This window comes from Hirundo rustica, chromosome 3 (assembly GCF_015227805.2).
Source record: "Hirundo rustica isolate bHirRus1 chromosome 3, bHirRus1.pri.v3, whole genome shotgun sequence".
NCBI classification, from domain to species: domain Eukaryota; kingdom Metazoa; phylum Chordata; class Aves; order Passeriformes; family Hirundinidae; genus Hirundo; species Hirundo rustica.
Window position 1 is genome coordinate 1,511,040 of NC_053452.1, and position 12,379 is coordinate 1,523,418.

The 12,379-nt window shown below is 43.9% G+C and overlaps 1 protein-coding gene across 1 annotated transcript in view; it reads left to right on the forward strand.

Moving 5' to 3' along the window:
- Positions 1–1,612: 1,612 nt before the first annotated feature.
- The window catches only part of COMMD1 (copper metabolism domain containing 1), a 56,975-nt gene continuing 46,208 nt past the window's right edge, over positions 1,613–12,379 (forward strand). The window contains exon 1 of the mRNA XM_040058547.2: positions 1,613–1,805. Coding sequence (XP_039914481.1) covers positions 1,614–1,805 — 192 coding nt within the window. The 5' untranslated portion in view covers position 1,613. The remainder of the gene's footprint in view (positions 1,806–12,379) is intronic.

Consider the following 12,379-nt stretch of genomic DNA (forward strand, 5'->3'; position numbering starts at 1 on the left):
CACGGGTTATTTGTTGCTGCCATGTGCATTCTGGGTGATTTTATGCCGGTTCTGAGGTCAGGACACATGCTGGGCGCCAGATTTGTGCTTTGCCACACGTGCAAGGCGCTGAGTAGGCTGAGATCTGAGAAGAGAAAAGCAGTTGCAATGACAAATTTGTCTTTGTGCCTCAGCCTGAGTCAGTACCAGCACTGCTTGTTAATGACACACCTCAGGTTGCAGCAGAAGCGTGTCTTCGAGGGACAGCATCTTCAGAAATTGAAAGCAGACAGAAACTTTGCTTTGTATTCCATGGGTGGTGCAGATAAGCCACGAAGAGTTCCTACCCCGCTCCCTTTTCCTGTTAAAGATGAGCAGTGCTGAACTGCGCTCAGAGTTTTTGAGGAAGGTCAGCGGCACTGTGAGGAGCCTGTACCCAAATGGAGTTAAGTTTCTCACCCTGTGTTTTCATTTCTGAAGGACTGAAAGGAATTCCTGTATCTCCAGGTGCCTTAAAGCTTCTGAAGATGTTGTTTAATCCCAATACTACTGGCTAAAAGAGGACATTTAAAATCCTGTCCAAATGAATAGAGACAGTGGAAGAAACTTCCAGATGTTTTTGCTGTTATTTCTGGCTTCAAGATGTACTCTGTGCTCCCCCTCAAGCAAGGGCAAGTTGTTCTTTGCCTGTTCTCTACCCACAAAGCCGAAGAAAGAACAAGGCAGAACAGGTCAAGTTGATCATAAACTCCTCTTTTCTTTTTGTCATAAATAAGAGTGCAGCTTTGAGCGGTTTCAATGGCTGAAATCGGGAGGTAAATAATACCGCTGTTGTATTAATAATTGTTGATATCGTGTTGTGTGCAAAGAAAACTTTCTCTAGGCACCTTTTTGGAGAGCGCAGAGTCTCTTTTGTGATAGCGTGTTTGCACATACAAAGCATTTAAATGCTTTTTTTAAATTGAAACCTGGATAAAATGGTGCACAGAGAAAACACTCAATCTTTGTTTTAACTGGCCCCATGTTTTGTCCTCAACCTTGCAAAAGACAGAGGGCAAAGTCCGTGGAAGTTTCCTTAAAATATATGAGTAGTGGAGTATTTTCTGTGAAAAAAAACCCCAGAAAGCTGACATTTATTGTACCCACTCAGGTGATTGCTGTCAGGTTCTGCTTAACGTATACAAAGCATTTTAATGCTTTTTTTATATTGAAACCTGGATAAAATGGTGCACAGAGAAAACACTTGATCTGGTCCCATGTTTGTCCTCAACCCCGCATCTCTCAGCAGAGGATAGAGGGCCTAGCCTGTGATTAAACACTCATGTATTTAAATCATTCCTTAAAATACATGAGTAGTGGAGTCTTTTCCATGGGAAAAAAAAAAACCAAACAAAAAACCAAACAGTTCAGAAAGCAGATATTTATTGTGCCCACTCAGGTGCTGCTTAATGTATACAAAGCATTTCAATGCTCGTTTTTGTAATTGAAACCTGTATAAAACGATGCACAGTTGAAAGCACTTTGTTTTAACCGGCCCCGTGTTTTGTCCTCAGCCCCGCGAAGGACAGAGGGCAGAGCCGGTGAACGTTTTTGGCCCCGCGCGGCCGCCGTAGCCGGGGCGCGCCCTGCCCGCCATGGCGGCGCCCGAGCCGCCGCCGCCGCCCGAGGGCTGCCGGGCGCTGAACGCGCTGCTAAGCGGCATCGCCCAGGCCGCCTTCCACGGCAACGCCGGCATCACCGAGGAGCTGCTGCGCGCCCAGCTCTACCCCGAGGCACCGCCGGAGGAGTTCCGCGCTCTGCGGGCCAAGATGGGCGGCCTCCTGCAGGTACCGGCGGGGGGGGGGAAGGGGCCGCGGTGTGAGGGAAGCCGCTCCGCGGGCCTCGCTCCCGCCGGGGGTCCGCGGTGCCCTGCACGGTGTTCTCAGCCCGCGGGGACACCTCCGAGTGTCCGACACCTCCATCCCCGAGCGGGCACAGTGAGGAGCCGAGGGAATGGCCTGAGGCGGTGTCGGGAGGGTTAGGTTGGATATCTGGAAAAGGTTCTTCACCCTTTGGTGGTTGTACACTGGAATACGCTCCCCAGGGCAGTGCTCACTGAACCTGCCAGAGCTCGAGAGGTGTTTCTTGTGGCGATGCCCCCCTCAAGCGCAGGGTGTGACTCCTGTGCAGGGCAGGAGCTGGACTCGATTGATGCCTTGGGAAGGCTGAGCTGAGACAGAGACTGCACAGAGCTGGAGAACAAAGCAGGGATTTATTGAAAGGCCTTTAGGGTACACCTTGAGCAAGACAAGAGCCTGACCAGGGCTACACCCAAGGTGCACCCAAAATGGTCACAAAATGGATGCCTGAGGTTATGAGGTCTGACATTTTTATATGTTTTAGTGCATTGGCATATTGGGGTTTAATTATCCAATTCCAGCTCCAGGCTGTGAGCTCCCATCCTTCTTGCTCCTCCCTCCAGCCACCCTTGTTTGTGCTTTTGGGGCTGAAAGTTGTCCTTGGTGTGCAGCAGGAAAAGGATTTGTTTTGTGTCGCTGCTGTGTGCAGAGAGCTGAGTGACACCGAATGTGAGCTCAGAGCACAGGACCTGAAATAGAGGAAAGATAAAACTTGAGGCATCACATTAGCCGTGTGTGTCCTCTGTGCCTCGGGCTCTCAGGAGCCGCAGTCCCTCAGGCTGTGCAGGGAAAATGTGGCACATTTGGGGTCTGTGCTCTTGGAAATACCAACTGTTGGAGTATGAATCCCCCCTGGGCCAAATCCACACAGGCCCAGGAGTGCCCAGAAATGTGAGGATTGAAATTAGAACCTTTAGAAGAGCTAAAATGCAGAAATCCGCGCAAACGTGCAGTAGAAATGCAAGTTTAGTTTTAAATAAATAGAGGATTTGAAGTGCCTGTATTAGCCAGCAATAGAAGCCCCAGTGGCCTAGTTTAAAGTTCACATTGCTTTTTGTTAAATTCTAGCCATAACAAAAAATAATGGAGCCTTGCTGAAAATTCCTAGATGGAACAGATAGAATTCTGTAGGTAGAATTGGTGTAAGAATTTCCTTTTGCCTTCACACATCCATCTTAACTTAGGCTTGGCCCAGCAAGGATGTAGAAAATCCGTGTGATTGGCTAAAAACAGAATAAAAGGAGAATAAAAACAGAATAAAAGTTGGAGAACATGCACAGGAGTCACAAAAATACTGATGTGGCTGTTGTTGGTACTGCTTTGACTGCTAAGGACACAGACTGCTGAGGCCTCTGCTGCTGCTTCTGCCTGGGACCTAAAAACTTTATGTTACAAGGCTTCTGCGTGCTGCTGTGGACTCTGGTAACTTCTTCCGTATTTTTCCCCAAAACGGAACTTTTTGGTCTCTGTTCAAAGTGAGCGGTGTGCTGTAGTTCCCGACAGCTGCTCGGGGTAGCCTCCAGGTGCTAAATCCTTGGATGGCCACTGCCACCTTGTGGGTAAATGCACGGCTGTTTCGGCCGGATTAATAAATCCGGTCGGTAGTTTTAAATATCACGGTGAGATTTGGAATTCGATGAGGACGATGTCACTCGCTTTCTGCCTTTGTGGATGTTCTGTTGTTTGTCTAACGGTCAGATTCGTGTGGTGCCCTGAAAAGCCTGCAGTGGAAGCTGAATCCTAAAGACTGGTTCCTTCAGGGCTCTCTGGTTTTGTCGGTGGGCTTGGGTAACTTAAAGGAAGTGATGCCTAACTCCTGTGAATCCTTATGGGATCTGTGCTCTGGAGTATCCTAAAAGAACCCCTTGGCCTTCTGGCTGCTCTGAGGGCCCTCTTTTCTTCACACCTGCCAGTTTTTTGGGGGGGAGGTAGATATTAGGACTGTGCTTTGGAAGTGGGGAGGCTTAAATTGATTGTTTTTGAAAAATCTGCATGATTAAAATTACAAAAGCTGGGAGGGAAAAATATGTCTTTGTTACCTTTTTTTGCAGTTTTATTTTTCCCTTCTTCCTGTGGGTGGTGGAAGAAGGGGAGCAAACAGCAGGGTGACAACAGAAGATCTAGAAGCAGAGAGATTCATTGCCCCTGTGATGACTTCACTGGTGTGGTAGTTGGTGTCTTCTGAGCAGTAAACGTGGATCTGGACCATAAATCAACCTCTTGGTTTCACTGGATCTGAGCTTAAATAAAGTGAAGGACTTCCCAGTACCTTTCTGCATTCCACCTGTGCAAAGCATGGGGATGAATACCGCAAAACTCTGTCATATTTACTGTAGCAATAAAAAATTTAATAAAAAATTTAGATTTTAGAGTTTTCTTCCCCTGGATTACATAGAGAGTAGTGCTGGGTTTATGGTTATTAAAGATGTTATGATCTACCTCTTCCACCTGTTTCTTTTGCTGCCCATGGAGGTGCTGAGTGTGCATGGAGCAGCTGACTTCTTTCTAAAATGCCAAATTTATTTTTTAGCCAAATCATATTTCTTTATTAAATTTACTTTAAGGAAAAAATCTGATTTCTTGTGTGGAATATCCTGGAAGGCAGAACAAAGCCCTAGTAAAGCTGACCCTGGAGAACCATACGATTTCAGTGTTCTGTTAATTGTTTTTTTCCCCTCTGCCTTCATCCTTCCCAGCCTCCTGTCCCTTAAGGCTGCAAAACATTTCCACGTGGAGTCATCCCACTGTTTTCCTTTTGGTGGCAGTAACCTCTCGCTTTTATTGAACGGGATCCTTCGCTGCTGGGTTTAAAGCGTCCTCCTTCGCTCTTCTGCTTTGGAACAAGCTTTATGTAGGTTAAATGATAATAGTAATAACAAAAATTTCAACATGAGGAGTAGAAATGATTTATTATGTTCGATTTATGAGCTGTTTTGCTTGGGTTTTGGGGTTGTTTTATTTTTCACAGATACTGAGGGAGTTAGCATCTGTAGTAAATATCCTGGTATGTGTAAGGTCGATTAGATTTGCAGTTGTGCCTGCATCTACTAAAGAAAAAAAATCTTTTAAGGAAGCTCATTCTTCTTGATTCATGAAAAAGGAAACAAGTGCTGTGTCCCTATTTTCTACCCCAAAATGTGTCCTTTGTAGTGTTATACTTTTCACTGCAGTGAACGACTGCGCTTATAATGAATAATTGTATTTGTTAGCTAGGTGAAAATGTATTAATAACTTGGCGTGGAATTTTGTGAGGGAGGGGATGTCTATAGTGTTATAATAGGACATTCAGGAGAAAATCATTATCTGAGTTGCTGTTTGCTTGGAACAACTAAATAAAAATCCTAGCCTTTTTTTTTAATTTAGTAGAGCACCACTATTATGTAGCTCACTAATCTGAGCACAGCTCACTTGCCAGCTCACCGGTGTCTGGTGTTGCAGCACACATTTTCTCTAATCCCACAGTTATTGCTTCTTTTTTTCTATTTTCCCCCCATTTTCAGCATTGTCTTAGGTGGGTAGAAAATGTAATCTTTACTGGAACTAGCACCTACTGTATTGCAGTGATGAAAATGTGCATGGGCACTAACCCAAAGCATTCTTACTGCTTTTAATGCGAGTTATTTTAGCTTTTAGCTTGGTGTACGTGTGCTCACTTCACTAGGGGCCTGGCACAGCTGGCAGGTCACATAAAGCGGAGGAGGAAAATACCTGAAAACAATGAAGTGGAGAGGAAGGCTGGGTGCGGAACGCGACAGAGTTGAACATTGCCAGGAGTGATAAGATCAGCGCTCCGCTGCCTGGAGCAGCAATTTGTTGCTCAGGTACGTCAGCTAGAAAGAACAATGTACCTGCATCATTACGGATTTTTTTTTTTTTTTAACGACTTTTTCCTGATTTCTCGAGTTGCAAAAGCTGGGATTTGCGTTGTTAAAGGCTCTCACATTTGCAGTGTTGCTTTCGCTGGGGCTGTGATTCCTGAGGAGATGTGTAGGAGGTGGTGTTTTTGCTGGTGGCTGTGGGATTTGGAGGTGATGGTGTTCTGCACCACTCAGCCTTGTTTTAAACAACAGGGTGTGAACGAGGAGCCTGGACGTTACAAACCTCAACTACACCTGCAAATCCTCCAGGCACACGGAAACAGAAGGGCTCCCACCGCTATGGCATCATTCAATTGACGAGTTGTATTTTCCGTGAATCACATGTGAGATAGAAAGGCTCGTTTCACTTGGCATTGTGAAGTTCTGTGACCGTGCCACCTCAGTGAAAACGGCTCACCTGAAGTTTAATGGTTTACCTGACCTTTTGCAGTGCTTTGTTTTTTTTTTTTTTTAATTATTATTTATTTAATGTTAGCTACAGAAAAGTGGTAAATTAAAGAAACGTCATCAGATCTGAGTCACTGATCTAGAATAGGTGTGGTAGACTCTGTATTGCTCAAACAAGAAGCAAATCTCTCTCTCCTGATTAAAATGTTGATTATATCTCTGCCAGCTGAGATCTGGTTGCTTTGCCCCAGTTGTGGAGGTTGGTGCTAGCTGTGTGTTTCTAGAGCAGGCAGGTCAGTACTGGCTCATGCCTCTCACTGCCTCTTAGTTTTAGAATGCATTTAAATCTGCTAATTGCCAGCTAATGGATGCTGCTGAGAAAGCTGGGTTCCCTGGTGGTGAATTCGTGTCCTGCTGATTGCCACTTTCCCATCCAAATGTATGGTTTGGTTTGTTGCATTTGTGAGGCTTCTGAAAGTACGTAGCATTTTCGTCATTAATGACGCCAGTTCTCAAAAAAGCAAACCCCAAACGCTGCAGGTGTGATCACCCAAGTTACACACACGTTTGTGCGTGTCTGTGATCAGCATGTTCTGTGTAGATAGAGTGGTGTGTGCACACAAACACTCCGATGCACAGAAAGGAAAATTTATTGATTATGCTGAAATTCATTATTCCAGCCTGAACCCCACAGCGCTTCTCTTGACCTTAACAAGAGTCTACTCTGATTGAAGAGCAGGGAGTCACATCTTGCCTTTGAAGATCATTAGTCCAAATTAATTCCTTCTGCTCTGGTTAATTAGTATTCATCAAACACGTGCTGCATGGAATATATTTGAAAAGAGAGAAGGACTCCCTTAGGCTTCACTCCCTTAGTTTCATGCCTTTATTTCAGTACCGATAAGGCTCCATTCCCTGTTCCCCAAAGTGTGTGGGAAATGCTGAAGAGGGTAACGAGGCTCAGTGCCATCACCTCACAGCGCTGGTGATTTTCTGGGCTACTTTGAGTTGTCTTTCCTCTTTTAAATGTGGGACTCTGAAAAGGGGAGAACTCGAGCTGTCTCGTCTTCAATTCGATGCATAAAGAAAGACTAAAAGGAAAGGAAAGGCTCAATGCTGAAATTTTGTTCATTTTCATTATGTGCTACTCTGAAAATGGTGTCTCTCACAACTGGTGCACAGCGAGATGCTTGCTCGCTCCAGGAGCCAACTGAAGGTGTCAAGGAAGTAAAAATATTGATTTCAACCTTACTGGTCTCATGCAAGGCTGCCAGACAGCTGAGCAGATAATAGACTCTCTCTTTCTTGCTTGCTTTCTTTCTTGCTTGCTTTCTTCAGGGAGAGTGGTTAACACATTGAATAACACTCTGTCAGAGATGCAGGAGCTGTGGTATGTGTCTGAGCTAGTGAAGTTCACAGCTAGTGTATGAAAAGGAAATTTGGATGACGCTTACAACTCAACCTTTTTTTACGAGCTGAGCATCTGAAATCTTTCATTCCTTGGAACGCTTAGCTACAAGCTTGGCGTGATGTAATTTAGATTTTTTGACTGCGCTGGTGTGTAGCAGCTGGGTACAGTATATCCAGCAACTTACTGAAAAGAAAAAAAATTGCAGACAAGACCAAAAATTTTGTGTGGTACGGCTAGAATCTACTTGTGTGGCTAGAATTACTGCAGTTTGAAGCTTGTACTCTGGATTTCTTCCAGTCTGGTGACCAAATATGATGGAGCCTGACTTCTTCAATGTTTGGATGACCTTTGTTTTTTTAATAGTTTATTTAATTGGAAAAAAAAAAAAGAAAAAAAAAAAAAGGAAGCACTTTAGTGGCACAAAGTACCAGGCACTGCAAATGTTTCATTGACATTTTAGTGCTAAAACCTAATGGGACAGAAGTTGTCAGGTGAGAACATCTGACAGTGTTTCCCCAGGAGCCTCCCTGGGCAGTCAGGATGAGCTGCAGCTTCCTGGGAGGGCTCCAAGGTCACCCCTGAGGGCTGATTTCTTTTCTGACAAGGTGAATTGAGTGACTTTATTTAAAGGCAGAGCCCAAAATACCTAAATAATTACAGAATTAAAATTGTCATTATAAATGTATGCTTTTACACTTAAGAATTTTAAGAAAATTATTTAATTTACAGAGTAAGTAAGAATGAGTGGAACACTGATGGCCTCCGTTGTGAAGGATTAAGGGTTCATTACTGGGAAAACCAAACTGGCTTGGTTGGTTTGTGGGTTTTGGTTGGTTGTTTTATTTTGTGTGGCTGTTTTTGTTGAATTTATTTTAGCTGTTTGTTTATTTGTTTTGAAGAGAAGGCATTCTTGTTTTGTATTCTCAATACCCGAAATTTAAGCACAGCAGTTTTCTATCATTTTGTACCATTGCATTTGCCATTCATAAACAAGGAAAGCAAATCTTCCTTTACTTATTTTAGCCACCCAAACATTTAAAAATCGGACTGTTTGAACAGAGTAAGTGGGATGTGCCTTTTGCTTTGTTTCCTGGCTCTGGTTGATAGCCCAAGATGTAATTCAGGGTATTCTATCTTTTATAAAGTTGGTAGTTTTAGAATTGTATAGCAAACCTGGGACTCCCTCTTCATTCTCAGTTCAGTATCTGTTCATCTGCTGTGCTTGAGGACTGCAAGTTTAATTTTTAAAGGTGACAGTGATCTTGGAATGCATTTTTTAATCCCTCTAATTCTTTGACGTAGTCTATATTTACCTCTTTACAATGCTGGTTTATGTGTGATTTCATGTAAGTAAAACCAGACTGCAACAATCCCATGAAAACAAGACATAGAATATACTATTCAGAGAAAATGGGAAAAGAGTAGCCAACTTGTCCAAACAGTTTTTAGCCTTAAGTGTTTTTCTAACTATTTTAAAACTATTTTCGTAATCGTGTAATTGTGCATATGCTAATGCATTACCAAAAGCACGTTTTTTCACATCTCTCTCTCTCCCCTAACAATAAGAAGTGGCAATACAAATATAGTTTGAGCGAATTCTGTGGGGTTTTTTTTTCCAAATAAGGTTAGATTTTTTTTTTTTCTTCTGGTTGAGATGTTTTGGGATCTCTGCCAAAAGATTTCTACCTCGGCTTGGCCGGTAGTTTTCCCTTTCCTTTCTTTGCAGTGATGCCAGGATTATGGAATATGATTTGAAGATACGCACAGACACTGAAGTAGTATCTGTGTGAAAGGCAAGTAATCAGCAGACATTTTTTACTCCTTGTCTGACATTTACACACGGCTTTGTTGTCTCTCCTCAGACTGTCACATCAGATGTGCTGTTCTGTCAGACTCTTTTTGCCATTTCTGGTTCAAGAGTAGTTTTTATTCTCTTCTGACAAGCTGTTTGTATAAGGACCTTTTAGTTTTACACAGTCACACATGGCAGAAATATTTTATGGACTTGGATTAGTTGTGACTCCTTTTTTATTTTTTCATTTGGATCAACTTTTTAATGTTTTCGAAGTGAGAAAAATGTTTGTAACTCCCTTTTTCTGTCAAAGGAAGAACAGTACATTTATGATTTACATTTGCTTGGCAAGGAAAGTGGGTTTGTTCATCTTATGACATGCTAAGAAATCTATAAAAAGTCTCATAATGAACAGAAAGCTCTTAATGAAGTTGTGCAGTTCATGAGGACAAATGGCAGGGAGTTTATTGGATGTGAGTAGCCCCCGATTTGACTAAAAGGCAAAAGCCACGGGAAAAATTGACTGAATTCTTTTTGATGCTGTGGGTTGCAGTGTCTGGGACCAATTGATTGTTGATGTTTCTAGCACTACAGGCCTAAAAATGTGAATTCTCAAAGCAGATTTCCAGCACCAAGCAGTTCTCAGTGGCGGTGTCCCTGCAAGCTCTGCCAGCCTGAGCTGTGTGTGTGCCACAGAGCACAGGGGCTGTAGGGCACAGGGCTTGTTTTTTGGGAAAACCTGATGGCTTGGCCAGCTCTGCTGATAGAGGACCACCCTCTGAGGTGATGCCTTCAGTTTTATCTTCCATGTATTCCATGTTCTGTGCAGCCCAGGTGCAGCTCTGAGCTCACACTCGGTGTCACTCAGCTCTCTGCACACAGCAGCGACACAAAACAAATCCTGTTCCTGCTGCACACCAAGGACAACTTTCAGCCCCAAAAGCACAAACAAGGGTGGCTGGAGGGAGGAACAAGAAGGATGGGAGCTCACAGCCTGGAGCTGCAATTGGACAATTAAACCCCAATGTGCAAATGGAACAAAACTTATAAAAATGTGAGACCTCGTGACCACTCAGCCATTTTGTGACCATTTTGGGTGCACCTTGGGTGTAGCCCTGGTCAGGCCCTGTCCTGCCCAAGGTGTACCCTAAAGGTCTATCAATAAATCCCTACTTTATTCTCCAGCTGTGTGGAGTCTCTGTCTCAGCTCAGCCTCCCCAAGGCATCACTGGGGTAATCAGTGAATTAATGACTAAAGCAGTCATTAATCTTTAAGGGGATTCTGTTGGAGAGTGCTTTGGTTGATGTCTTAGCTGGTTCATCGCATCCTTAGCTTTTCTTTTCCCCCAAAATGTTAATTATATTCAGTGCAAAGACAATTTTTGGTACAGGAAGTGGCAGCTGAGTCTTTATGGGAAAGTGAGAGATCATTTCTTCCGAGCTCCCTCCTTTGGCCTTTGTCCCTGATCAGGTGATGTTTTCCAGCAACAGGGATGGAGAGGAAGATTTACAGGTGTGATTCCTGAGCTGAGGAGTTTGACCTGCTGCTCCTTTCTCCCCCTAAAGGCTCAGCTGTTCACAGCCACCGTGGCTGCTGCTGGTTTGGGGAAGGTGTTTTATGTTTCACTGAGCTGACAGGAGGGAGAATGATTTTCCCTGTGCTGAAAGGAAGCCCTGGTGGCCGGGATCCTGAGAATGGAAGCTTCCCTCTCACCTGTCAGCTCTGTCAGCATGTAACACGAGTTGTCAAAATAGGTGGTGAAGGGCCAGATGGCAGAGCACTGGTGCTTGCTTCCTGTGAAGCGGGGTAGTCTGTAAGCTTGTCTCCTTTGCTGGCTGATCCATTTACTGCTCTGAAAGATGTCTGCAGGGTTATGGCTAAGGCAGGGATGTGTCCCAGCCCGGGCTGGGAGTGCAGAAATCCTTCTCCTTCCAGGTAGGAGATGGAGCTCCAGCTGCTGCTCGGAGTGGCAATAACAGGTAGTGCTGGGAAAGAAGGAGAGCGGAGATTGGAGTCAGAATTTGGCACTAGAAGGGAGTAGATAGCAACAGTGGAGGGATGAGAGTCACAGAGTTCATGTTTTTCACTGCTGGAGCATCTCTGTTTTATGTCCAAATGCAAGCTAAGGGACGGATTAGCTGAGTTAACCATTAACTTTTAAGATGGAGACAATCAAGGTACTCTGAGTAAAAGCAGTAATTTAGTTCATGATACTAAATCTGTTTCTGTGCTTGGTTCATAATAAAGCAAGTTTGTGCTGATTTCACTGACAGCATCACTGCTTGCAAAGCTCCAATAAGCTCTGCTAATGTCTGCACCATTGCTGCACTCAGGGGAGGGCTACAACTTTTTTTTTTTTTTTTCCATATCTTCAAAATGTGAAGTGCTCCAACTTCTATTTTTAACTCTCCTAAGTGAAATGAGATTAAACTTGAAGCAGTAGTCCACAGCAGCAAGTAATTTTCCCAGAATGATTGTAGAAACCCGATAAACACTGCTCTCTTTTATTGTGAGAGAACAGAGGGGGAGAAGAAAAGGCTGAGCACGTGGTCTCCTAAGGGAACGACAGGTCATGTCACCAGTTCCAGGACTGTCACTGTGTCTGTCTCTCTTTTCCTGCTTTTACTCCCTCCCTTGAATTTTTGTTCTCTTTTTATTTACCATCTGGTATTTTCTGTCCTATCTGGATTTCTTTTATTTACCTCCTCTGTCTTTAGCAATAATCCATTGAATGGCTTTCATCTCTTGAGGGTTCTTGCTTCTGAATCCAGCTCTTTCAGGACTGAAGAAGAAACCATTCTAGACTGAATAATGTAACTTCTAAAGATCTATATGTTCTCCAAGAAGGCAGCTCCCTTCTGCTGAAGCAGAGTTCAGGGAGCCACGTGTGCGTGCACGTTCATTTTGAAAGAGGTTGAACCTCTCAAACCTGTCTGTAATACACGTTTAAGAACTGCTGGAAATGTGACATTTTATTCCCTCCACCCCAAGTGGTAAAATGCTTTCTAAACCACAGCAAAGTATTGGAGTTGG